This window comes from Cryptococcus neoformans, assembly GCF_000091045.1.
Source record: "Cryptococcus neoformans var. neoformans JEC21 chromosome 11 sequence".
Classification (NCBI taxonomy): domain Eukaryota; kingdom Fungi; phylum Basidiomycota; class Tremellomycetes; order Tremellales; family Cryptococcaceae; genus Cryptococcus; species Cryptococcus deneoformans.
In genome coordinates this window covers 281,462-307,620 of record NC_006680.1, presented here as the reverse complement: position 1 = coordinate 307,620, position 26,159 = coordinate 281,462, and the positions used below count along the sequence as shown (strand labels likewise).

The 26,159-nt window shown below is 50.4% G+C and overlaps 10 protein-coding genes across 10 annotated transcripts; 6 read left to right on the top strand and 4 right to left on the bottom strand.

Moving 5' to 3' along the window:
* Positions 1-54: 54 nt before the first annotated feature.
* Positions 55-1,475, top strand: CNK00990 (hypothetical protein). Its single transcript, XM_024658039.1, has 3 exons — positions 55-438; positions 506-921; positions 1,008-1,475. The coding sequence occupies exons 1-3, from the start codon at positions 191-193 to the stop codon at positions 1,391-1,393; spliced, it is 1,050 nt and encodes a 349-aa protein (XP_024513766.1). The 5' UTR covers positions 55-190; the 3' UTR covers positions 1,394-1,475.
* Positions 1,447-3,687, bottom strand: CNK00980 (expressed protein). Its single transcript, XM_024658038.1, has 8 exons — positions 3,592-3,687; positions 3,439-3,541; positions 3,131-3,380; positions 2,950-3,039; positions 2,774-2,887; positions 2,669-2,722; positions 1,676-2,617; positions 1,447-1,625 (listed from the first exon to the last, which is right to left on the bottom strand). The coding sequence occupies exons 1-8, from the start codon at positions 3,596-3,598 to the stop codon at positions 1,566-1,568; spliced, it is 1,620 nt and encodes a 539-aa protein (XP_024513765.1). The 5' UTR covers positions 3,599-3,687; the 3' UTR covers positions 1,447-1,565.
* A 29-nt stretch (positions 3,688-3,716) lies between these two features.
* Positions 3,717-4,718, bottom strand: CNK00970 (conserved hypothetical protein). The gene is made up of 5 exons (XM_567785.2): positions 4,542-4,718; positions 4,382-4,493; positions 4,032-4,339; positions 3,871-3,981; positions 3,717-3,817 (listed from the first exon to the last, which is right to left on the bottom strand). Exons 1-5 carry the CDS (start codon positions 4,683-4,685, stop codon positions 3,791-3,793), a joined length of 702 nt encoding a protein of 233 aa, XP_567785.1. The 5' UTR covers positions 4,686-4,718; the 3' UTR covers positions 3,717-3,790.
* A 278-nt stretch (positions 4,719-4,996) lies between these two features.
* Positions 4,997-7,846, top strand: CNK00960 (conserved hypothetical protein). The gene is made up of 4 exons (XM_567784.2): positions 4,997-5,213; positions 5,265-5,769; positions 5,827-6,116; positions 6,189-7,846. The coding sequence occupies exons 2-4, from the start codon at positions 5,295-5,297 to the stop codon at positions 7,746-7,748; spliced, it is 2,325 nt and encodes a 774-aa protein (XP_567784.2). The 5' UTR covers positions 4,997-5,213; positions 5,265-5,294; the 3' UTR covers positions 7,749-7,846.
* A 7-nt stretch (positions 7,847-7,853) lies between these two features.
* On the bottom strand, positions 7,854-10,039 carry CNK00950 (Pol II transcription elongation factor, putative). Its single transcript, XM_567783.2, has 8 exons — positions 9,656-10,039; positions 9,539-9,602; positions 9,379-9,488; positions 9,204-9,317; positions 9,012-9,150; positions 8,254-8,934; positions 8,051-8,192; positions 7,854-7,987 (listed from the first exon to the last, which is right to left on the bottom strand). The coding sequence occupies exons 1-8, from the start codon at positions 9,988-9,990 to the stop codon at positions 7,899-7,901; spliced, it is 1,674 nt and encodes a 557-aa protein (XP_567783.1). The 5' UTR covers positions 9,991-10,039; the 3' UTR covers positions 7,854-7,898.
* Positions 10,040-10,084: 45 nt separating this feature from the next.
* CNK00940 (hexaprenyldihydroxybenzoate methyltransferase, putative) lies at positions 10,085-11,693 on the top strand. Its single transcript, XM_567782.2, has 2 exons — positions 10,085-10,829; positions 10,875-11,693. The coding sequence occupies exons 1-2, from the start codon at positions 10,152-10,154 to the stop codon at positions 11,229-11,231; spliced, it is 1,035 nt and encodes a 344-aa protein (XP_567782.1). The 5' UTR covers positions 10,085-10,151; the 3' UTR covers positions 11,232-11,693.
* Positions 11,694-11,806: 113 nt separating this feature from the next.
* Positions 11,807-16,744, top strand: CNK00930 (DNA ligase (ATP), putative). The gene is made up of 30 exons (XM_024658037.1): positions 11,807-12,103; positions 12,163-12,294; positions 12,350-12,486; positions 12,545-12,630; positions 12,684-12,820; positions 12,869-13,073; positions 13,127-13,205; positions 13,261-13,346; positions 13,396-13,431; positions 13,486-13,684; positions 13,745-13,850; positions 13,904-14,025; positions 14,086-14,145; positions 14,208-14,296; positions 14,344-14,368; positions 14,424-14,467; positions 14,522-14,640; positions 14,696-14,708; positions 14,758-14,815; positions 14,868-14,901; positions 14,958-15,042; positions 15,096-15,224; positions 15,283-15,385; positions 15,444-15,834; positions 15,889-15,999; positions 16,052-16,102; positions 16,158-16,252; positions 16,302-16,439; positions 16,491-16,567; positions 16,620-16,744. The coding sequence occupies exons 1-30, from the start codon at positions 11,828-11,830 to the stop codon at positions 16,634-16,636; spliced, it is 3,240 nt and encodes a 1,079-aa protein (XP_024513713.1). The 5' UTR covers positions 11,807-11,827; the 3' UTR covers positions 16,637-16,744.
* Positions 16,728-19,266, bottom strand: CNK00920 (hypothetical protein). The gene is made up of 3 exons (XM_567655.2): positions 17,516-19,266; positions 17,348-17,447; positions 16,728-17,295 (listed from the first exon to the last, which is right to left on the bottom strand). The coding sequence occupies exons 1-3, from the start codon at positions 18,986-18,988 to the stop codon at positions 16,838-16,840; spliced, it is 2,031 nt and encodes a 676-aa protein (XP_567655.1). The 5' UTR covers positions 18,989-19,266; the 3' UTR covers positions 16,728-16,837.
* Positions 19,267-19,386: 120 nt separating this feature from the next.
* On the top strand, positions 19,387-21,582 carry CNK00910 (tbc1 domain family protein, putative). The gene is made up of 6 exons (XM_567654.1): positions 19,387-20,306; positions 20,356-20,472; positions 20,522-20,714; positions 20,769-21,079; positions 21,148-21,243; positions 21,303-21,582. The coding sequence occupies exons 1-6, from the start codon at positions 19,395-19,397 to the stop codon at positions 21,468-21,470; spliced, it is 1,797 nt and encodes a 598-aa protein (XP_567654.1). The 5' UTR covers positions 19,387-19,394; the 3' UTR covers positions 21,471-21,582.
* A 185-nt stretch (positions 21,583-21,767) lies between these two features.
* CNK00900 (hypothetical protein) lies at positions 21,768-26,084 on the top strand. Its single transcript, XM_024658036.1, has 19 exons — positions 21,768-21,879; positions 22,272-22,561; positions 22,620-22,790; positions 22,850-22,966; positions 23,022-23,178; positions 23,228-23,279; positions 23,333-23,384; positions 23,449-23,565; positions 23,619-23,763; positions 23,816-23,827; positions 23,876-24,040; positions 24,089-24,218; positions 24,272-24,974; positions 25,038-25,178; positions 25,232-25,299; positions 25,350-25,400; positions 25,450-25,470; positions 25,524-25,660; positions 25,713-26,084. Exons 1-19 carry the CDS (start codon positions 21,859-21,861, stop codon positions 25,947-25,949), a joined length of 2,787 nt encoding a protein of 928 aa, XP_024513712.1. The 5' UTR covers positions 21,768-21,858; the 3' UTR covers positions 25,950-26,084.
* Positions 26,085-26,159: the final 75 nt, after the last annotated feature.

Sequence of the window (26,159 nt, the reverse complement as noted above, 5' to 3'; positions counted from 1 at the left end):
AATCGTTGCTAAAGTGAGACATCCCGTCCTTTCATTTTCCCCTCTACTCCCGTCTGACGCGACGCGCTTTTCGCCCTACTACCTCCACAACAACAACAGGCGGACATCGCCGCACTCTCGGAAAAGCAAACTTTTGGAACAGATTTCCGACATTGCCGTCCTTACACCCTCTCTACCGCTCCACACGAAAATGGCCTCCGCCTCAACCTCAAAGGGCTCTGCCAAAAAGTCAAAATCAAGGGCCGCCCCTTCAGTCAAGCCGGATATTGCATCACAAGTCGACTCGGCCTCCTCTGACGACGACTCTGGATCCGGCAGCGATGACAGTACGGACGGCGAGAGTGTAGACAGCGATCAGGATCTGGAGAATGTGGAACCGAGGAGGAATAAGGGCAAGGAGACTGCCAAAAAGTCTACCGCGTCGGCTGGAAGCTTTGAGTAGGTCTATTCCTTGTCACGAAATTTCTTGCCCAATACTAAGCTCTTTTCATTTTTTATTTTACAGCAAGTACAAGCCTCCAGCCGGCATGACCGAACTCGGGATAACCGCTGAATTTGTCAAATCAGAGTTCGAATGGGACGCGCTCGCTTCCAGACCCGGTATCGAACTCTGGGCTATCCGTGCTCCCCGTGACCTCAAACCGTCCCGATTATCGGCGCTGTCTATCCCTGTACCCAAAAAGGACGAGCCATTGACAGGCAACTTGAAGACCAAGTCACAGTCTTATATCCTCCGTACCGCCGGTTTCACCGGCTCATCCTCTTCTTCCAAAGCCGGCGAACAGGGCCAGGGGTTGGTGGATTCTTTAGGGATGGGTGATGGAGAAGGTGTAGACCAGTTGGCGGAGGAAGGTGGAGAGGAGATGGGTGGATTGAGGCTTTTAGTACCGAGGGTAAAGGAGCATGGCAAGCTCCTTGTCGGTGAGTCTGTGTCTCTCCACCCCGTTTTACCGAGAATGAAATGGTGTTCTGACCTTTTCTTTTTTCTTTTTTCCTTGGGATTAAAGCTCCACTGCCTATATCACGCCATCTCATCCTCACACCCGACTTTTCAGCGGAATCCTCTTCTGACGCCGACGCCGACACCGAACCCATCCCCGATTTCCTCAGAGAAGCCGCCCAACAAGCATCCTCCGCAACCCCCGCCAAACGTGCCCAGCCTACCCACTTGATGAAATTCAGGAATCATACGTATGGGTTCAACACCCCCGGTCCCGAGAAGACTAGTAAGAAATTGAGAGGAGAGGTGATGGAGGTTGAGCAAGTCGAGCGAGAAGCTGCACCCGCGTCCAAAGTGGTGGCTGTGGAGAACAAGAAGGAGAAGAAGCGAAAGACGGATAAAGATGATAGTCCCGCCAAAGCCAAGAAAAAGGCTAAAAAGTCCAAGGACTGAAAAAAAAGTTGAAGTGTATTTTTTAGACGAGGGGTGTCTTTGTGTATACAATGCATTCTTGTAATACAAAATGACCAAAAAAGAAATCTTTGGTAGATACAAATAAATACAAATCAGAGAACAAGGGATCCCATTAAAAAGAAACAGGCTAAAAAGAAATGGATTAATTGGATCAGGCAAGAGAGAGACTGTCCGTTCCACGGAACGCATTGTAAACCCGTTTCGACAGTGCCTAGTTGATAAAGTGAGTCATAAGAAAACACAAAATCTTAAAACCCCCACCTTGTTCAAATTCCTGCCACTCGCATGGCCGCTCTTCAAATTCCTCACTTCACAATACTGCAACATCATCTCCGCCCTCTCGATCCCCCCTCTCTGCTCTTCCATCTCAAACGCCTCCATCAACCGCCTAAACGTCGGATACTTTTCCGTGATCCCGGCCGCGGCGGAGGGTGTGATCCCCTGTACTTCCTGCAACATCAGCTCGAGCACCGCCGTCGGCTGTAACGCTTTTCTGGAACCTTCGGCCGGGGCGAAATTGAGGTGCGATTTCGCGATCAGTTTGTACGGTCTCAGCGCGATATCGGCCGCAATGTTGTACACCCAGTCTTCGACGTCTTCCGTCTTTTCGACATGCACGAGGAAGAAATGTTCAGCCACTTGGAGTCTCACCATCTCGGCTTCGATTTGTTCCCTTGTCGGGCGTCGAAAGGTTATCGGCGTCGCCGTCGCCGCCGACCCGCCCTCGAGACCCGCGCGGGCGGCGTTTATATAATCCTTATTGGCCAACGACCGCGATTTCGAATAATACTTTTGCAGACCCTTGATCATCAACACCACCTGGTCGCCCGTCGCCAAACCCAATAACAACCGCACGTCCGACGCCCATTGCCCGAGCGTATCCCCGCCATCTGCAACCTTGTCCACCAACTCTTCGGCCGTGATGAGCACCAGCACTGTCTTTTCCCATACCCATCGCGGATCGTCTAGCGGGACGAACCGTTTTGAGCCGGGGTCCCATCGCGCTTGGAGGTGTCGCTTGAACCGGATCGCGCCGGGGATGGGGGAATCGGGTTCGGGGAGGAAACAGAGGGCGGATTGACAGTCTTGGATCCGGTGGCGGATTTCGGGGAGGGCACCGGCGATAGGGGATGAAGGGAGGCACATGTCGGCAGAGAGGTAGAGGTGGATCTCACGGAGAGCATCTTGTTTTGACGTTCGGAGCTGGATCCCCGTTGATTAGATCTGTGTCGTGTGTGGGAGATATAAACTTGCCTTGTTGACCTGGGCTACTTTTCTCTGGTACGACCTTTCTGCTTCTTTCGCCGCCTACATATGTGTAAGGAGAGGGTTTTTGGGGAAAAGAGCATGGAGACATACTTTGGCCGTATCACGTTCAAACTGTCTAGCCTCTTTTTCCTTGGCTTTTTGCGCGGCTTTCGCCTCTTTCTCACTCGCTTTGATAGCCGCCATCTCTTCCCTTGTCAAGCCGTTCTGTTTCGGTTCAGTTAATGGGTCAGTAATTTTAGATTTTGTATATATAAAAAGAGACATGCAGTATCGTCAATCTTTGACCGTTTCTGTACGCTGCTGTCATCCCCTGAAGAGGCCCGTTTCTTTGACTTTGTCTTGTCTAGCGAATCAACCTAGACGCCACGAGTCGAGTGTTTGGTAATATCAACAGAAACCAAAAATCAGCGCTCGGCCATCGATACAAGCCGCAACGGGGGGACCTGCCTGGGATAAGATACTACCCGCAAACGTCCGGCTCGAACCTCGCTCCGTCCTCGCACGACACGTTTCGAGCACGCTCGTGCTCTGCGTACGTGTCGGTGCGCGCAAACCCGAATGATCCGCCATCTGACTTAATAACCCAAGGATATCTTGATTTTCCCCGTCGTCGTCGTCGTCATCGTCCGTCTCGATCCCGTCTTCCGAATCAGAGTCGATCCCGTCTTCCGAATCAGAGTCGATCACTATTGCCGCGCTACCCATCATTGTTAGCAATCTGTTCGCACGTTTGTGGTTTGGGAAATGGGCGCTACCTGGCAGGAGCGAGGGCGGGTAGAGAGTGCGAGAGGATAGGTTTACAGGCGACGAGGTGGATTTCTTGGTCAGATTCATCGTCGCTGATGACCACGACTTCGGCTTGCATCTAGTTAGCGCGGCGAGATCACAAGGATTGCGGTGGACCTTACCTGGCATTGTACATGTGTTTATATGTTGGACGGGAAAGAAGCATGCAACGACGTCAAGTGAATTATGGCAAACTTTACTATAAAATCAGAGTTGACGCGGACGCGACTGGTGCTCCAGTCGCGGGGGACTTGATTCGCTGGGTACGGTGCTACATGAAATCACAACGCCAACGACTACGGAAATATACCATCCTTCTAGTTACATCACCACGCAGCAAGAGTTTTGCTATTGGAAACGGTATCAGACGGGTCGTTTGGAGGATACGGAAGAGGACAAACCTTCTTGGCAGTCTTGTAGAACATTTTGCTTTGCGCCGAGAGGGCGTTTGAACGTTCCACGAGATTGTCGAGCTTTTCGCCTCGTTCAAGAACCGACTCAATCGTCTTGTGCTGTTCCGCCTGTCAGCATGTGCGCCCGCCCGGGAACACAAGGGACCCACCAAAACGACCTTGGTCTCGTCCAGCTCTTTCTGCACCTTCATGATCGTGTCCGCCTGCTTGGGATCCTGGTACTTTGTGAGATAGTTTGCGAGGGTGCCCTCGAGCTTGCCCTTCTGGGCGGGGGGCAGGCCGCCGGCAGCGGCCTGGGAGGGGTTGCCGCCGAACGCATTGGCGGAGGCGGAGCCGAACGAGGGGGCGGCGGACTGGTTGGGGAGACTGGCGAGGAGGGCGGTGTGCTCGTCGAGGATCTTGGTGAGGAGGGAGAATGCGGGCCGGAGCGGGTACTCGAGGTCGGTGATCATGACGGCTGCGGTGTGTCAGCGACGCTGTGGACGGCGAGGGGACGCACCGGCAAGGCCAGGGCCGCCGGGGGTGCGGCCGGCGGTGACAAAGACATGGGCCTTGTGGTTGTTCTCCTCGACGGACGACGGCTGGTTCGCAGGCGTCCTCTCGGCGACGGTCTGGGGTGAGCGGGTGAGCGGGGGCGGGGGGAGCGGCGGGGGACTGACCTTTGTGAAGAACGTGAGGAACTCGCCGACGCTGCTGCGCTGGTAGAAGGTAAAGGAGGAGAGGTCCTGGGCGGTGCCGAGGAGGGTGGCGGTGGGGGGGGCGGTCTGTGCGACGGCGAGGAGGGAGATGGAAAAGACCTTCATGGCGGGCGGGAAGACAGTGGCAAGGAGTATTTCGTCATGCTGGTATATGGGGTGGGCGGTAATTAGGGGGTAATTACGGGGGTTATTACGAGGGTTATTACCGGGGTTATTACTCAGGTAATTACAGGATAATTACTCAGGTAATTACAGGATAACTACCCAGATAATTACCAGGATAATTACCCAGATAATTACACAACACACCCGTTAATTACCCACTATCCTCTTTCCACCCCCATGCCAGACGCACTCCCAGACGACGCCTGGCTCACCGCCTTCCTCCCCACCCCCCCCCGCCCCCTCCTCGCCGCCCTCCAGAAACGGCTCCACGCATCCACAGCCCACCTCGCCGCCCTCGCAGACATCTACAAGCAGCGCGCAGCCATCGAGGCGGCCTACGCAGACGGCCTCCACAAGCTCGCACGCACAGCAGAGCAGGGCGGCCTCACGGGCAAGGCCGGCAATGACTGGCCAAGGGGCAGCGCCGAGGCCCGCCTGTGGGACAGCGTCGTCTCCGAGCTCGCAGAGGTGCGTCTCTCCGCCCGTCCGTGTGCGCCGTGCGACTGACCACTGCTGCAGACATCCGCCTCCCACTCGACCCTATCCGCCATGCTGAGGACAGACTTTGAGCAGCCGATCCGCGAGATCCCCAACAAGGTCGTCGCATGGCGCCGCATCGGCGACCAGGACGCCAACCTCGACAAGACGCTCAGAGACTATGAAAAGGTCTCCGCCAAGCTCGAAAAGGCGTCGTCCAAGTCCAAGTCGAGCAAGGTCGACGCCCTCCAGTCCGACATCAACAACATCACCCACGCGCTCTCCTCGCTCTCGCCCATGGTGTACACGACGTACCAGCGACTGGACGAAGAGCGGCTCCGTGCGCTCAAGGAGATCATCGTCAGGTGGGCCACCGTCAAGGGCGACATGGCTTCCAGAGACGGACAGAGGGCGGAAGCCATCGTTTCCCACCTCCTCCAGTGGGAGACGAGCGACGAAGTCATGGACGTCGGGCGAAAGCTGGGTGCGATCGGCGGTGCTCGCGTCCCAGAGCGATCCGCCTCGGTCGCTACTTCCGCCACCACTCGTGCGTTTCTAACCTACTTGTGTTGACGAATCACTAACAACAAGCGGCCCGCGGTAGCCCAATCGAATCGCCGACTTTCTGCCGTTACATCTACCACCGCAACCCACGGCGACTTTTCGCCCCGTCCTCCCGCTGCCCGCGCCAACGGTTCTTCGACCAATGTCAGTCAGGGTACGCCCGGCTCTTCCTTCACCGGCGGTTTCAAATCCATGCTTGCACGGTCAAAGACTGTGGGTGGAGGCAGGAACAGGGGCGAGAGTGATGCTACTTCTACACGAAGCGGTACCAGAGGCGACAATTTTGAAGCCATCGGAGAGGAAGCTCCCCAGCTGAGAGAATCTTCAACTGTAAATTCATCTTGCCTATCTACCGCCGAACATTTACTGATTTATTTATTTATTTATTTTTTGGGTAAAAAGGCACCTCCAGTTGACGAAGAGGGATTCTCCGTCGCTCCTTCCGACCGTCACCGAAACCCTTGGGAAGACCCCAACGAGCTTATCCCCACGCCGGCTGGTCAGACTGTTCCATCTCAAGCCCAAGCTCCGGTCGTCCCCACCAAAGAGGCTCCCGCTTCCGCACCTGCATTCAGCCAACCATTCGACTCTTCTCCCAACGCTTCCGACGAAAACCTCTCCACTCCCACATCTTTGCAGCAGCAGCCTTTCAAAAACCTCTCCCTCGCACCTCTGCCTATCCAGGAGAGCGAAGAAGAACGTCGAGCAGCTTTGGAAAAGATGCAGAAAACGCTGCAGCTTCCGCCTTCTCAGCCTTCTAGACGGTCTACGATTGCGCGAGGGAGGAGGGATGTGAGGAACACGATGTTTGCAGGGTCGACGGATGAAGCGACCGCAGCTTCCAATGCGGTCTTTGGTGCCGGTGCCGTCGCTGCAGGTGGATTCGCAAACGGGGCGTCTAAATCGGCTGAACCAGAGGAGAAACTCGTCGATTCACCTACCTCTACCGTCCACACCGGTGTATCCCTCCCTCACGACATGCCGTCTCCATCACCCATCGCCGCCCGTCGAACTTCCCTTTCATCCGTCACTTCCAACAATCCCTTTGATTCGCCCACCATCGGGCTCGGCGGTACGATGACCCCGCCGATCAACCTCCACACCACAACGCCTCTCTCCGCCGCCGCCGCCGCGGACCAACCCGGTTTGCGCGCACACGTCAACGAATCGATCAATGTCATCTTCCGCAACAAGCAGGTCCAGCGGATCCACATTACAGGCGAGATCCACCTCAGTCTTCGAGCAAAGGATGCTTCGTCGTCGTCGCCTTCCGCCCTTCCCGGTGGACCGATCCATATCCGTCTCGCCGCGTTTGAGCACCTCGAGAAAATCGCGCCCAACCCGGCGTACCTCGCCCAAGTGCCCGATAAGCCGGGAGAGTATTTCCTAAACTCGGACGTCCTCGCTGCTGCCACCACCGCCAGAGGGTCCGCCGCGGGCCCCCTGCTGTTCAAGTACGTCGTCCATGTCCAGCCGGGCAAAGAACTGGCTACGGCCCCGTTGATCCTTGATCCGGTGTTCCAATGCAAGTCGGGCGAGACGAGGATGATTTTACATTACAGTGCGAACCCGTCGTCTCCCCTCGCCACCACGGGCACACAGCTGGGTAGCGCCACCGTTGTAGCCGCGTTTACGCCCGGTGGACCGAGCGTGAGCAACGTCCAGGCGAAACCGGCAGGAGGCGTGTGGTCCCCCTCGACGAGGAGGATGACGTGGAAAATGGATTCGTTGTTGGGCACCACCGGAGGCAAGGTGATTGCCAAATTCACAAGTGAACCGGGACAAGAAGCCTTGGTACCGCAGGTCGTACAAGTGTCGTGGGCGGCGGAAGGGTCGTTGATCAGCGGTCTGGGGCTCGACGTGGTGGATGGAGAGTTGGAAGGGAATCAGTGGGTGTTTGAGGAGATTCGGAAAAGTACGACGACGGGCAAGTATTTGGCCGAACCGGTTGTTACTCCATAAGTTTTATATATATATTACACCCTCGAAAAGTAGTAAAAAAAAAAACACAATTGGTCATAATTTCTTTCACTTTTTCCTCTTGCAATGCAGATGGTCTTTGTTATACACTGCCCATATTTATACATGAAATCAAAAATCACAAGCTCAAATCTACTCGTCATCGTACAAAAGATCCTTGACCATATAAGGCCCATCGAGAAAGTAACCAAGCCGTCGATAGTAATCACGCGTTCCAACACCTGTGTGTACATGATTATCAATAAAATCCTTGTTCGGCAAAGCTGTTTGGCTCGTATACGTACCAGAGATTACAGCGATCCGACCGCTACCGTGCTCCTCACGGGCGATACGCTCCGCCTCTTCCATCAACAATGTACCGATACCTTGATGCTGGAATTTCTTGGGGTCACGAGAGTGAACGGGTGCAGCAGTACCATACACGTGCTAATCAACCTTGGATCAGTATCCATACTTCAACCCCATTAAAAAAATAAAAAAAACCTACCAGCTCTCGCACAAGGCTGCATCCACCTTGCATACCAACCAACTCCTTCCTAAACGTCCCTTCCTCTGAACACTTTCTCAACCTCAAAAGACCGACCAAGATATCAGACTGAGGATCCTCATACGACAAGAACGTCTCCCATCCGCCATTCGCCGCGTAATCTCTTCGGATAAGCTCGATATCACGCGGTCGCACACGGTGGTGAATCTCGTGCAGACCGACCTCACGGTATCGCACATCTCGACACTCGGCACCGAAATCCTTCATACGCGCAAGTGCGAGTTCACGTAAATTACCATTCTCCACGCCGGAAGAGACGAGCGGCATCGGGATATCTCGTTGGACGCGGTAGACTCGCGTCCAGGGGGGTACGAGCGCCATGATCCTCGCTACGATATCGACAAGGGCGTTGGGAGGGTAATTCTTGTACTTGCCAGTCCTCCACAGTTCGTAAAGACCGGTACCACGGATGACCAAGGTTGGGTACAGTTTGAGACCGTCTGAGCGGAAAGCGGGGTTTTCAAAGAATTCTTGGAATTGCCAAATGTCTCGCTCGGTACCGCAGTTGGGGAGGTCAGGCATCATGTGGGCGACAATCTTGTAGCCGGCGTCTTTGGACATGTGGAAGGATTCACTGACAGCTCGGACAGTGTGTCCTCGGTTGGTGTCTCGTGCCACGTCCTTGACTGGGTGTCAGCTGGATTTTTTTTTTGGTGGGGAGAGGGGGGAGGGGGTGAGTAAAAATGGAGTTGGCTCACTTCATAGACTGATTGAACACCGATTTCCAGACGGGTGCATCCATACCTCAACATCTGACTCAGATGAGGCTTCAAGCAGTAATCGGGACGAGTTTCAATAGTGATACCAACGCATTTGACCTTGCTTTGCTCAGAGAATCTGTGGTATATTAGTTTACTCGAACTTTTTGCTGAGTTGGCAAATAGACTTACTTGACAGCCTCGTCAACGTCCTCTCCAGTGTGACCACTCAAGGCATTGTGAAGTCCAGCAATGAATTTATGGCGGTAGTCTTCCGGCATGGACATGAACGTTCCTCCCATGATACTGTGATCCAGTGAGCGGAAAAACTTTTGAAAACCAAAAAAGAAAAAGAAAAGCTACGTACATGATCTCAACCTTGTCGACGCTGTGTCCAAGGTCACGGAGCTGGTTCACACGTCCACGCGCTTGCTCATATGGGTCATATCTGGCCCGGATGGCTCGCATAGAAGTAGGCTTCAGAATGTCAGACGAGGCACACAAAGCGGGTAGCAGAATGTACGTACCTCATATCCAGTGTATGACTGGGTTGAGTATTCAAAGTCAGAGTCGGGACCGCCGGGGCAGTAGCTATCGTATTCTATAAGTAGCGATCACAGATCAGTGCCACTAGAAACACTTACACGCAGATGTTTCCGGTCATGGCTACGTGAGGACATCGATGGGGTTTGCACATGACAGCAACAACTGCCACACCGCTCGCCGTCCTGACTGGCTTTGCTCTCAGCCATCCCCTCAGCCTGTCCTTCCATTCTTCAGGGACAGCAGCGAGGACATCTGTCAAACGAGGGACTGCCTTGAGTCCGTATTTTTTTGCGTATTTTGCTCGAAGACTGTTTACGTTTGGAGGCTGGGTGGCGGAGCTGCTTGAGGAATTATAGGTTGAGATGAGGTCTCTGACCACGGCGGATACACATAGAAGGTGCAGTTCCGACTGTGAGGTTGTGGGTGCGATCATGGTGTGGAGCGTAGAGTGGAAGATGCAAAGTGAAAGGGAAGAAAAAAAATAGAAAAAAAAAAGTAAAAAAGAGGGCGAATGAAAAGCTGGAGTGTAAGTCACCGCGTTCGGAAGCTTGATTCGTTGTTCTTTGCTACTTTACCCGCCATACACCATACATAATGAACAGGCAACAACTCTGCAGAAGACTATACTTCTCACGCTCCGCAACAGCATTCCCATCAACACGCATCGCAGCACGCTCAATCACAACAGCATCCCCAGCATCCCCAGCATCCCCAGCATCTCCATCCACCGCTCCCTCCACTTTCAGCACCATCAACGCTTCCGAAATCTCCCACTTCTCCAAACTCTCCTCCCAATGGTGGTCAGAAACAGGCGAATTTGCACTTTTACATCGCATGAATCCCGTGCGGGTAGAGTGGATCAGGCAAAAAGTCGCTCTCGCTCCTCCACCGGAAGAGGAATGGTCGTTTGAGACTCGGCATATGGATGCGCAGAGAGAAGCAGCGCGAGGTACGGGTGCTTGGTTGACAGGTCTTCGATGCTTGGACGTTGGATGTGGAGGTGGGATCCTCTCAGAGGCTCTGGCAAGATTGGGAGCCACTGTGGTGAGCGTTGATGCGAGTGAAAGTAATATCGGCATCGCGACCACTCACGCCAATCAAGATCCGTATTTGGCCAAGAAGATGGAAAAGGGAGAGTTGGAGTACCGATTCAGTACTGCCGAAGCTTTAAGAGATGCTGGGGAAAAGTTTGATGTTGTGTGCTCCATGGAAGTGCTTGAGCATGTGGATGAGCCTGGAGAGTTCATGAAATGTCTCGGAGAGATGGTTAAAGTGAGTCCAGGAATTATTCCAGTTGAACCATGCTGAATAAAACAGCCTGGAGGACATCTCTTACTTTCAACCATCTCTAGAACACCCCTCTCCCATCTCCTCACTATCACTCTTGCCGAAGACATCCTCCGTCTTGTGACTCCGGGAACACATACCTACCGTAAATTCATCAAGCCCGAGGAACTCCGACGTTTCGTCTACTCTGACATGGGTGGTTTCAAGACATGGCATAGAAATGATGACGCAAGTGATATCCGGGAAAATGAAGTTGGTGAGACTCGAGGGATAATTTATGACCCTTTGAAGGGCGCTTGGAGATTGTGGGATGGTGTGGAGGGCAGCTGGTGGAAAGAGGCAGGTGAAGTTTGCAATTACATGTACCACGCAAAGAAGAGGTCTTAGAAGGTAGGTCATTCTTTTAATATAATAAATGACATGCTAACGTGAATCGTAGGCGTAGAGTCAAACGAAGAATGTCATGTTGTTACCATTCATGCAATAATAATATGAACTCTGCAACAAACTTGCTCCGCATTAAGCCGTCCCATTTTCCTCTTTCGCATAGACTGCTGTAACAATGTTGCTAACCAAACACAAAATGCAGCAGACATCCGAAAGTATATAGCAACGGACAAATCTATTAGCAATCGGGCTTCCTATTTCTTCCTCGGTTGAGACAGCAACCACGATTCTCTCTTGACACCAAAAGTGAATCCCGAAATCCAGGACCCCCACGTGATGTAGTTGAGCGCTTACACATCAACTGAAATGGCTACGTATCGTATGTACGAAAACTGAAATGGAAGATAAAAGTTGGGCCATCTTTTTTGCGTGAGGTGACCTGTATTTGTGTATACGTAATTTGAATAGGGCTGTTTCCGTCGGAAGTGGCGAGGTGACATCAACCGGCCCACTCTTCGACATGACGGACGGAAGTCATTTTTTGTATTTATTTACACCTTTCTCTGACTGGTTCAAAAGTTATATCACCACTGGAAATGGCAGTACACGCTCCATACAATCATGCACCTCCGCCCACTCAAGAAATAAATGGTCAGAAACCGACATTAGCCCCCGCGATAACTCTCGAACGTCCAGCGGACTGTATCAACCGCGGCCAGTATCCCGCTTTCTACATTATCTGCGGCTATCTTAACAGACTACGGGCAGATGCGCCGCACAAAAAGTACGAGCTTCTGACGAGGATATTCGGGAACTGGAGGGAGAAAGTAGGGCCAGATCTTTATCCGTTGATCAGGTTGTTGTTACCTGATGTGAGTCTTCGGGTCACGGCAAGAACATAGGGAATGTGATGCTAAAGGGTTTCTTGCAGAAAGATAGGGAAAGACCCGTGTATAATTTGAAAGAGTCAATGTTGGCTCGATGCTACATTGATATATTGTCGTTAGAGAAGCACAGCGAGGCGGCTCAGAGGTTGATCAAATGGAAGCAGCCGGCAGGAAATGTCAGTCGTTCATGTGTTCCCTCAGTAAACGAATGTGGAAACTGATGATTAGCAGTCACCAAATCCAACTGGAGACTTTGCGAAAGTCTGTTACAATGAGATAAAAGCTCGATCCACCGTGGAGGAAGGGCAATTGAGTGTTGAAGCAGTAAACATGCTCCTAGATAAGCTGGCTGTTGGAAAAATGAAGCAGTGAGTTTTATTGTTCGTCAAGGTATACTCAGCTCAGCTCACTGATGATTGATTATAGAAAAGATTACGTGCCGATACTCAAGGCAATCAATATGCAATGTACAGCTGAGGAACAAGAATGGATTATCCGGATTATACTCAAAGGTAAATATGTATTTTTTCCACGTTATATTCACTCTGACAATAATCTTCTCAAGACCTGCATATCTCAATACGTGAACGAGGGGTCTTATCAGCGTTTCATCCGGATGCGATAGATCTGTATAATGTTTGTTCAGACCTGAAGCGTGTCTGTTGGACTTTGTATGATCCCGGCTTCAGGCTCAATAAAAATGTTTGCCATTCTTGTTAAACCATCTATCCCGAGCTGACGACGATTCAGGAAACGCATCTTGAATTATTCCACTCCTTTCTCCCTCAATTATGTGGCCGCATGAATGATGCGTCGCTCGAAAATATTGCGAAGGCTATAGGAGCGCCAAAAGAGTTCATCATGGAAGAAAAGTTGGACGGGGAGAGAATACAGTTACACATGAGAGGAAATGGTGCACAATGGTTCTACTGTTCAAGGAAAGCTAAAGACTATAGTAAGTTCCTTCCGACTTATTTTTGAGTACTGGATAAAATTAACTTCTGGCAGCGTATCTATATGGCGCCCACCCAGGAGAGGGAAGCTTGACGCGCTACATAGCTACTGCGTTCCAGGACAATGTCAGAAAGTAAGCTCTATGTCTTGTATCATAGATATTATTGGGTACTCATGTCATGGATTAGTGTCATTCTTGACGGAGAGATGATGGTTTGGGATCCTGTAGTGGAACGTTACCTGGCTTTTGGGACCCTCAAGTCAGCTGCACTTGGTGAGTTATCCGTTTGGAAACCTTAAGATTTGTCGTTGATTTTCGAAAGACCATTTCAATGATGAAACCGCCCCTCGTCCATGTTGTAAGCCCTCAGTACCTTTTCCTTTATCACTCTTTGACTAAGCTTTTTCATTAGTCAAGGTGTTTGACATCCTTTTCTTGAACGATCATTGCCTTTCCCGCAAACGTTTATCAGAACGCAAGCGTCTCCTTCGCTCTGGAAAAATCTTCAAGAATATTGAGAACTATAAGGGGAGATTGGAATTTGTAGACGAGAAAAGAGGGAAGAACGCAAAGGATATTAGAGAGTATTTGGAAAGAGTGGTCGAGACCAAGTAAGTCAATCGATCTCGGCTTAATATGATCCGGGAGTAAAGCTAACCATGAATTGTTAGAGGCGAAGGTTTAGTGGTTAAGAAGACGGATGTGATTTATCAGACGAACTCGAGAGGATATGACTGGATCAAGGTCAAGCCCGAGTATAGTGACCAAATGGGTGAGGTATGTCAAGATACTACTTTTATTTGAAGCAACGACTGATATCGTTTGTATAGAATTTAGAAGTCTTGGTGTTGGGCGGATGGTGGGGTAAAGGAGGACGTTCAGGGAAGATTTCAAGATTACTCTGCGGGTTAAGAGAACAGGCGTTTGACGATGGTACAGTGGAAAGACCAAGGTAACGATTATTAATCTATCTGCCTGTTAAGGAAGTTGGGGTTGACTGATGATGAAACAGCTTCAAGACTTTCTGTTCAATCGGTTCTGGAATGAGCTACTCGGACTACGAGTGGATTTTGTAAGTCACCTCATGCACTTGCGTTCAATGAGGTGCTCACCTACTCACCTATCACAATGCAGGAATAAACACAAGAAGCATTGGAGACCTTTTGATAGGTCCAACCCACCCCCTTTCATGAAGCTTGGGCCAGTGGGTCTCGATGACAAGCGTGAGTTGATCCAAACGCTCTGATATGATGAGCTAAATGAGATTTAGCGGATGTTTATATCGAGCCGGAAAAGTATGTTACTCTGGACAGAAATTCAAAATGTAAATAGTTGCTGATAGCTGTATAGCTCTTTCGTCATCGAAGTAAAGGCGTCTGAAATCGTGCCGGCAGGTCGGTCGCTGTCCAAAGGCTCTTTTCGATGTTTTGTTCTAACGATACGCGCAGGAGGCTATGGAATAGGATTTACTCTTCGTTTTCCACGCTGTAAATACATTTACTACGACAAGAATAGTCGAGACTATGCGCTCGATGATGAGTCGAAAGAGAGGGATATGTGGACTAGTGTAAGTCTATTTGGCCCCGAAAGTCAGATTTAATGCTGATCAAATTGGCGAAAAGATGTCTGTGGACGGTAGGTCAAGGATTTTTTTATAAGACTAGGAAACTCATAAAACGGACAGACTTCATGGACCTCTTCTCAAGGCCCAAGAGGTCGTATGACGATAGTCAAGGTCCTGGGTGAGTGCCATTGTCTTCTGTTGACGGGATCAGAAGGTTAACAGTGCAGCAGGAAAAGGAAGAAGCGCAAGGTGATCAGGTCTAAAGTAAGTTCCCATGTAGATCTCCGCTGTGTAAGGAAATCAACTGAAGTGACATGCAGAAAAACCACCTCATCAGCAACTTCCGAGGTCAGAAGCTTTCAGATGCAGATGTGGAAACGAGCATATTCAGCGATATGACGTTTTGTTAGTCGCGCAAACCTTGGTTATCTTGTCTTTCACTGACGTATGAGTATAAGTTATTGTGAAGGGCACATCCGACTACCCTAAAGCTGATCTCGAAGCACTTGTGCATAAGCATGGTGCAGATTTCACGCAAGCGCAGCTGTCCGACCTATCGGCGATTGTTATCTCTCCCGATCAAAAGAGTCAGTATTGTATAATTGATTGGGGATCGTGTGAGTAGATGTGCTGACTCATTGATAGACCCTTTAGTACGAGCCCAGATCAGACACGGAGTCAATGTCATCAAACCTGAGTGGGTATTTGAGAGTATTGCGCGGAGGACAGCATTGCCTTTCTTAAAGGAGTAAGCCCTTTCTTTACACGCAGCATGTCTTTTCTTCAAGTGCTAAATCATTTGCCAGATTCCTGGTCTTCGCATCGGAAGAAGCTCAAGATGGGCGATATTACAATAAGACACTTGAGCAATACGATAAGGTTTCTTTTGTGCGCGATCGTACCGGCGGGGCACTCGTCGATGAAGATGGTGATGCCGATGTCGAAGATGAGATCATGGATGGTGAGGACAAAGATGAGATTGACGTGGAAGAAAGTCGAGAATCCAAGAACCGAAGGATGGCCAGAGAAGATCTCAAAGAGAAAGAATCGAATAGAACGCTGGAGCAGAAGAAGCTTCAGGAAGCATGGGGTTTGAGATCACGAGCGAGTCCAGGAGATTCCGATAGTGAACCTGAAGAGGAGATGTCGCTGAAGGAGGAGAGTGACACGGATTCGGAAAGAAGTAGGGGGCTCCGGGTACGTCGCCGTAACCGCATGATATGTTGATTATTGCTGAAATTCATCTCGTAGGCGATTTATGAAGATGAAGAGGACGGAGAAAACGACAGTCATGAATCAGATGTTGGGGTAAACGGAGATGATTACAGAGCGGTTCCCCTCAGCGGGTTGAATGACAAGGAGGTGGGTCGTTGCTGACTGACATTTTACTACAAAGTGCTGATCAAATCGACAGGAAGGACTTATGGGAGAGAGTCCAGAAGCAATGCACTATGATGAAGATCGAGTACGTTCTTCACCGTGTACGGCAGATGTATGAATGTATACTGATGGTGCGGAAGATTTTCTATCACCTTGCATTTTACATCGATACTGCAAAGAACGCTGCGGTTAACGGCTTGGAAAGCTCGTCTCCCTCTTTCGACACCCAAGAAAGGTTAGTCCTCCATTCTCTCATGGGGGCATCGAGCTGATCAGTTTCTCAGACTCGTCAAAGTCGAGAAGCTGCTGATAGAGAATGGTGGACGTGTGGCGAGAAGCATCTCCGATCCCAAGCTCACGCACATTATAATGGATGATGAGGATTCGAGAAGATACGTCGAGTTGACGAGGAAGACTGCCATGTGAGTTGGTCCTGTCATGTATGTTGTGGCTCTAACCGAACTATTTGATAGGCCCAAAAGGAAACACATTGTGACCCCCAAATGGGTGGAGGATTGCGTGGATGAAGAGACATTGCTGGACGAAGATCGTGCGTTATTTGTCTTTCGCGCCATCATGCTGTCCACTGACTATTGTTGCAGTGTACAAGCCCAAGTAATCTGTTGTATTTTGCCAACTCGCACCATGTACTATCTGCTTGTACTATATATAACGTGCCAGCCTGTACATACAATCAGTGGTATCAGACCGCCTAATCATGATCTGTTGGTGTATGCATGTTGTCTTGTACTTGTACAATGTTATAGATTTTGGTAGATACTACTGTATACAACATTCCCTGTTTGACTCTATTCCGGCCTTAGTCTTCTTCCATCCTCTCCCCCCTTTCCTCTTTTTCGTCCTCCTCTCTCACTCTGTTCGCCAAACTCAGCAAACCCAACCCTCCCAAGGCCCCCTGTCCGCCATGTCCATTGTTCCCATTCTGAACGTGTTGCCCAAGATACCTCTCCCTTCCCAAACTGGTACCCCCACTCCCAGCGCTCAAAGCCGGACTGGCTGCTCTGGACCGACTAGCCATCGGTCTTGTGTACGGATGATTCGGTCTTGAGCTACTCGGATGTGTTTGCGCGCCTACACCGCCGACGGAGCGTGGATGGGAGGTCGATAACGCGGAAGGATACAACGGAGCGTGCGAGGGAGATGCCGGGATGGGAATGGAAGTTGGCCTCGACGGTGATAGGGGAAAAGCGGGAGAAGAGAGGAGGGAGGGAGAAGCTGCGCGCGGACGCTTGTACGGGTCGAACCTGTCTTCTTGAGCTGCAGAAGTGCAAATCAGCGATAATCTACAACTTGTGAGGGTTTCCCTTACCTTTTCGTTTATTAGGTCGTAGGGATGCACTTCCGCCCAAAGACTCGCGGTATTGCATCAACCCAGGGCTCGACATCGGAGCGTTGGGAGAACCGACAAGCTGTAAGTATTATTACGTTAGTGATTACAATGTAAAAATATAAGAATATAAGGAATAATGTGCCATACCTCATTTCGCTCAACAGTTGGACTGGCCAGTGGAGTACCCGTCCCCATCCCCAGCCCGCCAAAGGCATTGGGAAGACCATTCCCAGGTGAAGGTACCATCCCACTCATGCTTAATTTGCTACTACCTTTAATAGCAGATATTGGTTGCTGTCCTTGGCCTTGTGTCTGTACTTGAGATCCAGCACCAGGGGTTGACATACCAGGCGTTGACATTGTATTCGGGAACGGATACCCTGCGCCCGTTCCAGCTCCAGGGCCCGCACTGCCACTGCCACTCCTGCTTCCACTGTTACTCCGTCTTCTTTCCCCCTGGCCGGGTGTCGATTTGCCAGATTCGCTCATTGCTCCCCATCCACCTCCCATGGTATTCGCATTACTTGAACTACTCTCTGGTCGATCCATGTCCATCCCTGCTGCGAAAGCTGCATTCACCTCCCCCGCAGGTAGACCATCATCTGAATCTGAGTCTGAATCCTCCTTCGACCATGGTCTGCCTGTACCCCACCGCCTGGCCGCGGCAGAGAAGGCCGAAAGACCGAGTTCATCATCATCATCGTCACCGCCGACTTGGTCAGGAAACCGACCCCTAGATCCGCGAGGTGCTCGTGGGGTGAGTGGCAGCTTGGCGGGGTGGGAACTGAGTAGCCGCTGAAGACGGGCTTCCGATTGGATTTCATGCTCAAGGGGTGCTGATTCGGATATGAGTGTTTGTAGGAGGGCAGAGGGGAGTGGGCGGGGATGAAGTTTGGTGTCATGATTTGACGGGGAGCCTTCTCGAGCTTTACCCTTTCGGTTCGATGACTTATTCAGCCAGTCTGTAGCCATTTCAACCTCACTGTTTCCGCGTGCCTCCTCGTCAACTGATTCAATTTGAACGGGTGTAGACGTTTTGAGGGTCTCCATCGGTATTGTAGATGTTGATGTCGATCTTCTGAGAAGACTACTCTGAAAGGAGCCACTCGAAGGCCAACGAGGCGTAGGTTGAAGGGGACCCCCATCGCCTGTGAATTGACTTATCGCCTTGCTGCTTGAAGGATCTTCCACCATATCCATCGCTCCCCTCTTGTCCCTTTCCCCTGCTGTGTCTACGACTAATGCCATTGGTGTTCTTTCCCCTTCTCCTGATCCTTCACTTAAAAAACTCGCGTTCTGTGCCAAACTCAACATGCTTGGTCTCCTGACCTTCCTGTCACTCGCCGCTGCCGCTGCCATCCCGGGTATAATCACCATACTAGATCCGCTCACCGAGCCGAAATAATCATTTGATCGTTGAGACGATGATGAAGAAGATGGAGAGGAAGTAAGGCCAAATGCATTGGTAGATGTGGTGAAGCGGGGCAAACACAGTGGGAGGGCTGATTGTGGATGATGGCTGGCCCCGCTCGCAGAGTTGGACTGTGGAGACGTGGGTGTGTGCATTGGTGTGTCTTCGTTCATTCCGGCATTCCCCTGAGGGGGTTGTTCGTCCTGCATCTTGAGAGTAGAGAGATTCTATCAGACTGGTTTCTTCTGAAGCGGTTTCCCGTATGACATGGTCTGACGATGGCAATGGAAGCGGACAATTAAAGAAACGGAATATGGCGGAAGATTGGAAGGAACGACCACAAAGCACGTGACGGTGGGATTAACGAGGACTGCAGTGGTGTCGAACGGCTTGCTGACGGTCTCTCCGGAGCGGTCCAATGGTTTCTGGGGAAAGAGTATTATGGGATGGCAAAATAATGAACGCTCGAGAAGATTAAAAGGGGGACGGGGAAGAGCAAAGTGACGGCGGAAACAGGTGATGACATGGCGACAACGCGACATGGGATGGCAACCACATTTCAAGTATTTTGCACACTCTGCAGCTCTTTTCTCTCTAAATGGCTGCATCCGCACTATGACCCATCCCATCCAGCCGCCCACACGCCCACATTCCGCCAATCCGCTTACCCTCAATCCCTCCCTGTCGATATTCCCCCGCCCATCCTCGCGTCCAACCATTCCTAGAGGCGCCCCCATGTCTTCATTCGGCCTCGTCACGAAGGACGCAGAGGATTGGGAGGATGCATGGGACAGCAGTTCAGACAAGGAGGATGGCGGAGAGCCAAGTGGTATGCCGATGTCCATGCCCGGGGGCGGCAGGAAGAGTAGAGACGATGGAGAGGGGATAGCAGCCAGCTGGGCATCCACTTCGTACACCCATGTCACATATCCGAATTCATCGCCTACAAGGCCAGCTTTACCACAGTCGAAAACATTTACAGAAGGTGTCGCACCTCCTGCTCCGGGGACGTCAGCCATCAACGGTGCTCTTCGCTCTCATGGTCATGGTCATGCTGGAGGGTCGAGGCTTCCGCCAGGAGGGGCGTGGGAGATTGTCGAGCCGGAGGAAATCATAGAAGAAGAGCAGGAACCGATCAAGACAGGCAAAGAAGCGGTCAGAGTCGATGTGGAAAACATTCTTCGTGATCCTCTTGAGTTGTTACATTCCTTATCGCTCGACTCACCTGCCATCTCCCGAGCATCAAGCCGCTCATCCTCTTTCCCATTCTTCGCCTCAAACGACCCTTTATCGTCAGCACCAGCTTCCCCATCCTATACACCCACCACTCCCACTGCTGCTACCAATATGAAAAGCCGAAAAGACGGGATGAACAGACAGCGTAGTGTGCGGTCAGAGAGAAGAAGAGAAAAGTTCGCCAAGGTCTTGAGAGGAGACGAAGGTGGGGTGGATGTGGGTGAATTGAGAAGGTTAGCTTGGAGCGGAGTGCCGATGGAGGTCAGGCCTATTGTTTGGCAACTGCTCCTAGTAAGATTCTTTTCGCTTCAAGGAGTGACACGTATTGACTTGGAACTAGAATTACCTACCCTTACCAGTCCAGCCTCGACTGACAACATTGAATCGCAAGAGAAAAGAGTATACTCAACTGGTGGATCAGTATTTTGGACGTGGGCTCTCTTCTCTTGACCAACAAGTGTGTCGTGTTTTTCTCCCACTTCTCGACATTTAGCTAACGAAAGTAGATATGGCATCAAATTGAAATCGACGTCCCAAGGACAAGACCCGGTGTACCATTATGGAGCTGCGAAAAGACTCAGCGAAGCCTCGAGAGAATACTCTATGTCTGGGCTATTAGACATCCTGCATCAGGCTACGTGCAGGGTATAAATGACCTCGTCACCCCGTTTTTTGAAGTCTTTCTCAGCGCATATATCGGTCAGTTCTTTTTCCTCGAAAGAATAAAACAGCTGACCAGAAAATACACCACAGATACTGATCCCGAATCATTCGACATCTCTCACCTGCCTGAATCAATCCTCTCCGCTATTGAATCCGACTCTTTCTGGTGCCTTACCGCCCTCCTGAACGGCATCCAGGACAATTACATCTCCCAACAACCTGGTATTCAACGTCTTGTCAAGCGGATGTCTGAATTGATCAAGCGTATTGACACGCCATTGGCAACACATTTCGAGGAACAAGGCGTCGAGTTTATGCAATTTGCGTTCAGATGGATGAATTGCTTGTTGATGAGGGAGATAAGTGTAAAGTGTACGATAAGGATGTGGGATACATATCTGGTAAGTTCATCCCATCGTCCCTTTTCCTATCGATGGAGTAGAGCCCTGCTTATGTACGTGACCCTTAGGCTGAAGGTACAGACGCATTTTCTCAATTCCATCTTTACGTCTGTTCAGCCCTTCTCGTGAAATACTCCGATCGCCTTCGTGAGATGGATTTCCAGGTGCTTTTTTTTGACCGCCTCAGTACACGGACGTCACTGATGGCCTTGTTTTCTTACAGGAAATAATCATCTTCCTTCAGCGCCTTCCCACTCAAAACTGGGGCGACCACGATATCGAGTTGTTACTCTCAGAGGCATACGTATTGAAGACGGTATGGCAAGGAGCGGAGAACCATTTTAAGGATTTACCGCCTGGCGGAGGAGGCTTTGGAATGTTGGGTAGATGATGCCAACCTGGAAGAGCTAGATAGGAAGGAAGGGAGTTGGCAAGTGGCGAGTGGGATCTTGGGGCAAAGGAGGGAAGGAAGAAACGACCTGTAACGCGTAACGCCCATAATCAAATGCTTATGTAAACTAATAATGGATCACATCATCATAATCGACAGCTGAACACTAGCATCGATTTTCTGCCCTTGCGTGTTCCCACTGGTGAATAGCTGGAGAGAAAACAGACGATGGAAGGAGGTGGTCTGTGCGGGTAAGGAAGGAAGATGGGGCGAACACGGGGGATATATAAAGCTGATTGGACTTCGCTTCCCCTCTTCCTTGTTCCTTCTTTCCATCCTGCTACACAATATCGACATTTATATTCTTTGCCAACTAAAAACATAGGGGATGCCTTCTAAGCAAGCTTTCGTGAGTCTCCTTCCTGCCGAGATCAGCCCGTCTGCCGCTTCTCACGTCGATTTTCATCCTTCTTCCTCGAGTTCTTTTTCTTTTTTCTACCTTCCTGCATCTGTTTTGGTAGCCATTGATGCTTCCTCTCCCGTTATCGTCCATCTATCCAAGGCTCCGAGGGCATGAATGCGCTCATTAGGGTATAGTAGCTGTTCTGAGCTTTCAGTCCGTAATGTCTGTTATCTTCCACGTCAGCAGTTCTTCGTTCTCCGTCGGCCATCGGTAGTAGTTCTTCAATTCTCTCTCTCCTTGCGTGTTGTTCACTTGATTTTTCTTTTGGTTGGCTTCTTTTTCTAGTCCTTTACATTACGGACAAGACCAAACCCACTGACACGGACATGACCTGGTAGAAACCTCCAAAGCCTGTTCAGGGCGCCAAGACCGCCGCAGCCACCGGTAAATCTAGCACGAAAGGAAAACAACCACTTCGTCAGGCAGTCACCACTCAAAATGCCAAGCAGGCGCTTTCTCAGTCTCAGTCTCAGGCCATATCCCAAGCTCAGGGCCCCAAATCTAAGAACAGCCTTGAGCTTCAGTCTGCTGCTGTCAAACAGGATCTTTCCACAATCACGCACCAGGAAAGTTTAGTGATCATGAGGACCACGCTGGGGGCTAGTCTGGGAGCGATTTGTTATCTTCGGTAAGTCTATATATCTTTTCGCCTTCACATACAGCCCAGCCCTGACTTTTATATCTAGACGGCTTCTACCCGATGACAGCTTCTCAGACACTTACATGACCGACTCTATTCCCCTTCCCGGAAAGAGTGCGGATCAACAGTATCAGATGAGTCAACCTGATCCCAATGGTTCTCAGCAACCTGGAGGCGGCAAAGGATTTAAATATCCAAGGATTAGGGGGGATGGATCGTAAGTTAGCTTTTTTGTCGTGCTCTCTTGTACGGATTACGCTGATAATACTCGAGTAGGCCAGAAGGAGCCAAGATACTGAAGTTCGTTGAAGAAGGGGTCATGGATGCGGTTTCCAAAGGCTACCTTCGATCATTTATGTTCATAATTTTCCTTGACAAAGATGATCCTCAAAAGTAGGTATGATTTATTATCCAACTACGGCGTCCAAAGGTTGATGGCTCGGAGCAGTATAGTGGAGTCATACACTTTCAACTTTTTCTACTCTGGACCGTCCAACATCCCTTCCATTGACATGACACACCAGGTCGCAGGTGAGGACTCATCTACTGATACACCCGGAATTGGGGATCCGAGGACCCATCAGGATGTGAGACGATCCGTCAAAGTACGTGATATCATTGCCTGATGAAACGAAATGCTCACCATGCTTATAGACTTTGATGAAAACTCTCATTTTGAGCTGCCAGAAGCTCACTGATCTTCCACGTAGGCTTTCGCATCCGGTGACCGGATCTTTAAGGCTGACGTGTATCCCTAAGGACAACGATACGTTGATTTCAAGCTCTCCTACAACGAGAATGCGCCAAAAGGGTGAGCATCAATTGTTGAACCTTGAATCATGGGAGTCATCCATTCAAGCAATGATTTTCGGTAGTTACGAAGCACCTGGATTCAGAGATTGCACGGAGGATCCATTGTTCATGTGCACGTCCGACAAAGATACAGGGCCTACTGATGTCACCATGGGAAAAACTACCACAGGCTCGCATGGGTAAAGTTTTTCTTCCACACTGAAGGCAATCCGACACTGAGATCTTTTTCTAGTGTTTCTGTGACTACCCAGTCTATTGTACAGCTTCTTCCAGCACGTACAGACTCGGATGAACGGAAAGCTTCGGGAGAGAAAGATGACCCGGAAAAAGAGCGGGCTGAGCAGTTGGAAGCTGCCGAGAAGAGAAATGTTGCATGGGTGAGTCGATCGACTGTATAATCTCGACTGTAAGCTGACTATGCGGCGTCAGAGTGCCGATTTAGTGAGCCCCATCTCTTTCTGCGGAAGCAAGACTGACATAGGGCATCAGCCTGTCTATGACCGAAAAGCATACGAACAACCTGATGACATCTACGATGTCCTTAAGCGACCTTTGGGTACGCTTCTTGCCGACGGTAATATCCTGCCTTTCTCAATGCCGGATGCATCTTCCGCGGAGAAAAATGTGACTGGGAAGAAGCGAGCTCATCAAACTGTATGCAAATCCTAGTTTCGCTATAATGAGAAATTGACTTGAACGCAGTTAGAGGAAGAGATCATGGAGCTTTCGCAGGCACAAGTCACTCAGCCACCTGTTTCTCAGACCCGTCGTCGTGCATCTTCGCGTGCGTCCATAGCCAGGAGAAGATCCCAAACGGCTTTTGATTTTGATGGTACGTTCCTACGAATACCCTCAAAACTGTAACTGATGATATTGGCTGTAAAGCTGATGGAGAAACTGATTATTGTGGAAGCATGGCCATCATCCCCCCTGCACCTGCTCAAACCGCTCCCTGCCGCTCAAAAGGATCCACATCTGCCATATTTGCTGATCAGAATAGCTCGGCATCCGAAGACGGTCCCAATTCTAAGTCAGCTCCTAAGTCAGCTCCTATGGCCATCGAGAATGACACCGACGAGACCCAGGAATGTGGAGCCCTACGATCCAAGTCTGTTAACCAGTTATCCGAACGTCCGAAGAAAGCCCAGAAGACAAACAACAACTCTAGCCCGGCAGATACTGACCAGGCTAACAAGGAAAACGCCAACGCCAAGCTTAAGAAGCCCAACAAATCGGAAACTCCCAAGGCCAAAGCGGACAAGTCACCCAAATTTGCCTCTTCGTCCAAGTCAAATTCTAGGTCCAGGCCTTCAGCTACGCCTACCAGTACTCCTCAAAAGCCCAAGGATTCCACGCCCCGCAAGCGCTCCACTCCCCCCGCTAGAAGGATGCTTGCTCGCACTGTTGAGGCGGCCAGGACGTCCCCATTGAAGAAGAAGACTTCAAGGAAGACCGCTTCCCGGACAGATACCCATCTGGTGGAGGCTAATGAGGACAAGATTAACTGCTTCTGTGGAGCGGACGATGAGCAAGATGGGAGTATGCAGTGTGATGGATGCAGAAACTGGGTACATTGCCCATGTGTAGGGTACGCCTGTTATGACGTTTATCTTTATTTGCGATACATAATCTTGCTGACTAACATATGAAGCTTCTCTGAGCTCAAGGCTGCTGCTCAAGTAGATAATTGGTACTGCCTTATCTGTAAGATGGAGCGTATAGAGGGACAAAAATGGACCAAGCTGCAGCTGCAAAGGGCGCGTGAGGGGATGTCAAAGCTAGCACTCTTTAGGTGCGCCGTTATCTTTTTCTGTTCTCTCACTCGTACCTGATAGAGAGTGATAGACGTGCTCTTTTGACTGTAAGGCAGCAAGGAGGTATCGGAAAGGCCGGGCCACTGAGGGATGTTCTTGGTGAGCTATTGAATGGACGGGTGACAGCGGTACTGATACTGTGTGCTCAGGATGCTCGGTAAATGCCTTGGCTATTATTTGCAAGCAGCTTTACTCAGAAGGTGAGCTCGATACTGTATTTCGGAATAACAACTGGCTGATGGGACACAGGCTTCATTGATGCTCCTTTTGGTAAGCTCTTTGGCCAATTTACTAATTTGCTGCACGCAACTGACTGAATTCAGGTTCGCGCAAAAAAAAGGGCGCATTCTACAAATGGGTTCAATTGCCTGAGATAAACGAACGATTTTTAGGATACTTCAAACCTAATGGTGGTGTAGAAAGGGAGCTTTTCGAGTTTTATAAGGATCAATCATCAGACGTGAGTCCAATCCGTTTAAGGTTTCATGAGCGATGCTAAGGGTTTGGAGTAGCCTATGGAAGAAGACAACGAAGAGCCCTCCTCGCAGACCACTCAAGTTAATCCTGACGCGGATGAAGTCTCGGTTCCAAAGGCACTCACCAGCTCTTTGGCTCCACCCAACACCATCAAAACGCCCTTCGGAACCTTTATTCCTAGCTTTGACGGACAGCCTATTAGTCTTTACAGCGTCCTGGCCATTCGTAGCAGCCGTGCAGAATCGCCTATCGAGCTCCTCGAGGATTGGTAACTTATGACGCTGCGGCTGCCAAAAAATTTATTGTCAAGTATGTGATTTCAATAATATCTTCTGGTGCTGGCATCTAGGTGTGAAACTGGTATAGTCTATGTCATGATCTGGCTTTGCATGCAACCGATTCGAGCTATAACCATTCGCTGTAAGAAGGGAGGGGCAGGATTAAGGCTGATTTCTCCCTCGCCGCCGAAACGCCACGTTGAT

Bases quoted from the DNA above. Each gene is read 5' to 3' on its own strand.
- CNK00950 (XM_567783.2), bottom strand. From the start codon at position 9,990: ATGATCGCACCCACAACCTCACAGTCGGAACTGCACCTTCTATGTGTA. The intron at 9,603-9,655 runs GTAAGTGTTTCT...AGAATACGATAG, and splicing joins ATGACCGGAAACATCTGCGT to CTACTGCCCCGGCGGTCCCG. The intron at 9,489-9,538 runs GTACGTACATTC...GACATTCTGAAG, and splicing joins AGTCATACACTGGATATGAG to CCTACTTCTATGCGAGCCAT.
- CNK00970 (XM_567785.2), bottom strand. From the start codon at position 4,685: ATGAAGGTCTTTTCCATCTCCCTCCTCGCCGTCGCACAGACCGCCCCC. The intron at 4,494-4,541 runs GTCAGTCCCCCG...CGCTCACCCCAG, and splicing joins TCCTCACGTTCTTCACAAAG to ACCGTCGCCGAGAGGACGCC. The intron at 3,982-4,031 runs GTGGGTCCCTTG...CAGGCGGAACAG, and splicing joins ACGAGACCAAGGTCGTTTTG to CACAAGACGATTGAGTCGGT.
- CNK00980 (XM_024658038.1), bottom strand. The intron at 3,040-3,130 runs GCAGGTCCCCCC...CGTGGCGTCTAG, and splicing joins CGGGTAGTATCTTATCCCAG to GTTGATTCGCTAGACAAGAC. The intron at 2,888-2,949 runs GCATGTCTCTTT...GAACCGAAACAG, and splicing joins GGTCAAAGATTGACGATACT to AACGGCTTGACAAGGGAAGA.
- CNK00900 (XM_024658036.1), top strand. From the start codon at position 21,859: ATGCCTTCTAAGCAAGCTTTC. The intron at 23,385-23,448 runs GTGAGCATCAAT...GATTTTCGGTAG, and splicing joins AACGAGAATGCGCCAAAAGG to TTACGAAGCACCTGGATTCA. The intron at 25,179-25,231 runs GTGCGCCGTTAT...AGAGAGTGATAG, and splicing joins TCAAAGCTAGCACTCTTTAG to ACGTGCTCTTTTGACTGTAA.
- CNK00930 (XM_024658037.1), top strand. From the start codon at position 11,828: ATGGCAGTACACGCTCCATACAATCATGCACCTCCGCCCACTCAAGAA. The intron at 14,026-14,085 runs GTAACGATTATT...ATGATGAAACAG, and splicing joins GGTACAGTGGAAAGACCAAG to CTTCAAGACTTTCTGTTCAA. The intron at 16,103-16,157 runs GTACGTTCTTCA...ATGGTGCGGAAG, and splicing joins TGCACTATGATGAAGATCGA to ATTTTCTATCACCTTGCATT.
- CNK00990 (XM_024658039.1), top strand. From the start codon at position 191: ATGGCCTCCGCCTCAACCTCAAAGGGCTCTGCCAAAAAGTCAAAATCA. The intron at 439-505 runs GTAGGTCTATTC...TTTATTTTACAG, and splicing joins GCGTCGGCTGGAAGCTTTGA to CAAGTACAAGCCTCCAGCCG. The intron at 922-1,007 runs GTGAGTCTGTGT...TTGGGATTAAAG, and splicing joins GCATGGCAAGCTCCTTGTCG to CTCCACTGCCTATATCACGC.
- CNK00960 (XM_567784.2), top strand. From the start codon at position 5,295: ATGCTGAGGACAGACTTTGAGCAGCCGATCCGCGAGATCCCCAACAAG. The intron at 5,770-5,826 runs GTGCGTTTCTAA...GGCCCGCGGTAG, and splicing joins CGCTACTTCCGCCACCACTC to CCCAATCGAATCGCCGACTT. The intron at 6,117-6,188 runs GTAAATTCATCT...TTGGGTAAAAAG, and splicing joins AGCTGAGAGAATCTTCAACT to GCACCTCCAGTTGACGAAGA.
- CNK00920 (XM_567655.2), bottom strand. From the start codon at position 18,988: ATGCAGGACGAACAACCCCCTCAGGGGAATGCCGGAATGAACGAAGAC. The intron at 17,448-17,515 runs GTATGGCACATT...TAATACTTACAG, and splicing joins CAACTGTTGAGCGAAATGAG to CTTGTCGGTTCTCCCAACGC. The intron at 17,296-17,347 runs GTAAGGGAAACC...GCACTTCTGCAG, and splicing joins ACGACCTAATAAACGAAAAG to CTCAAGAAGACAGGTTCGAC.
- CNK00910 (XM_567654.1), top strand. From the start codon at position 19,395: ATGACCCATCCCATCCAGCCGCCCACACGCCCACATTCCGCCAATCCG. The intron at 20,307-20,355 runs GTAAGATTCTTT...ACTTGGAACTAG, and splicing joins TTGTTTGGCAACTGCTCCTA to AATTACCTACCCTTACCAGT. The intron at 20,715-20,768 runs GTCAGTTCTTTT...AATACACCACAG, and splicing joins CTTTCTCAGCGCATATATCG to ATACTGATCCCGAATCATTC.
- CNK00940 (XM_567782.2), top strand. From the start codon at position 10,152: ATGAACAGGCAACAACTCTGCAGAAGACTATACTTCTCACGCTCCGCA. The intron at 10,830-10,874 runs GTGAGTCCAGGA...TGAATAAAACAG, and splicing joins GTCTCGGAGAGATGGTTAAA to CCTGGAGGACATCTCTTACT.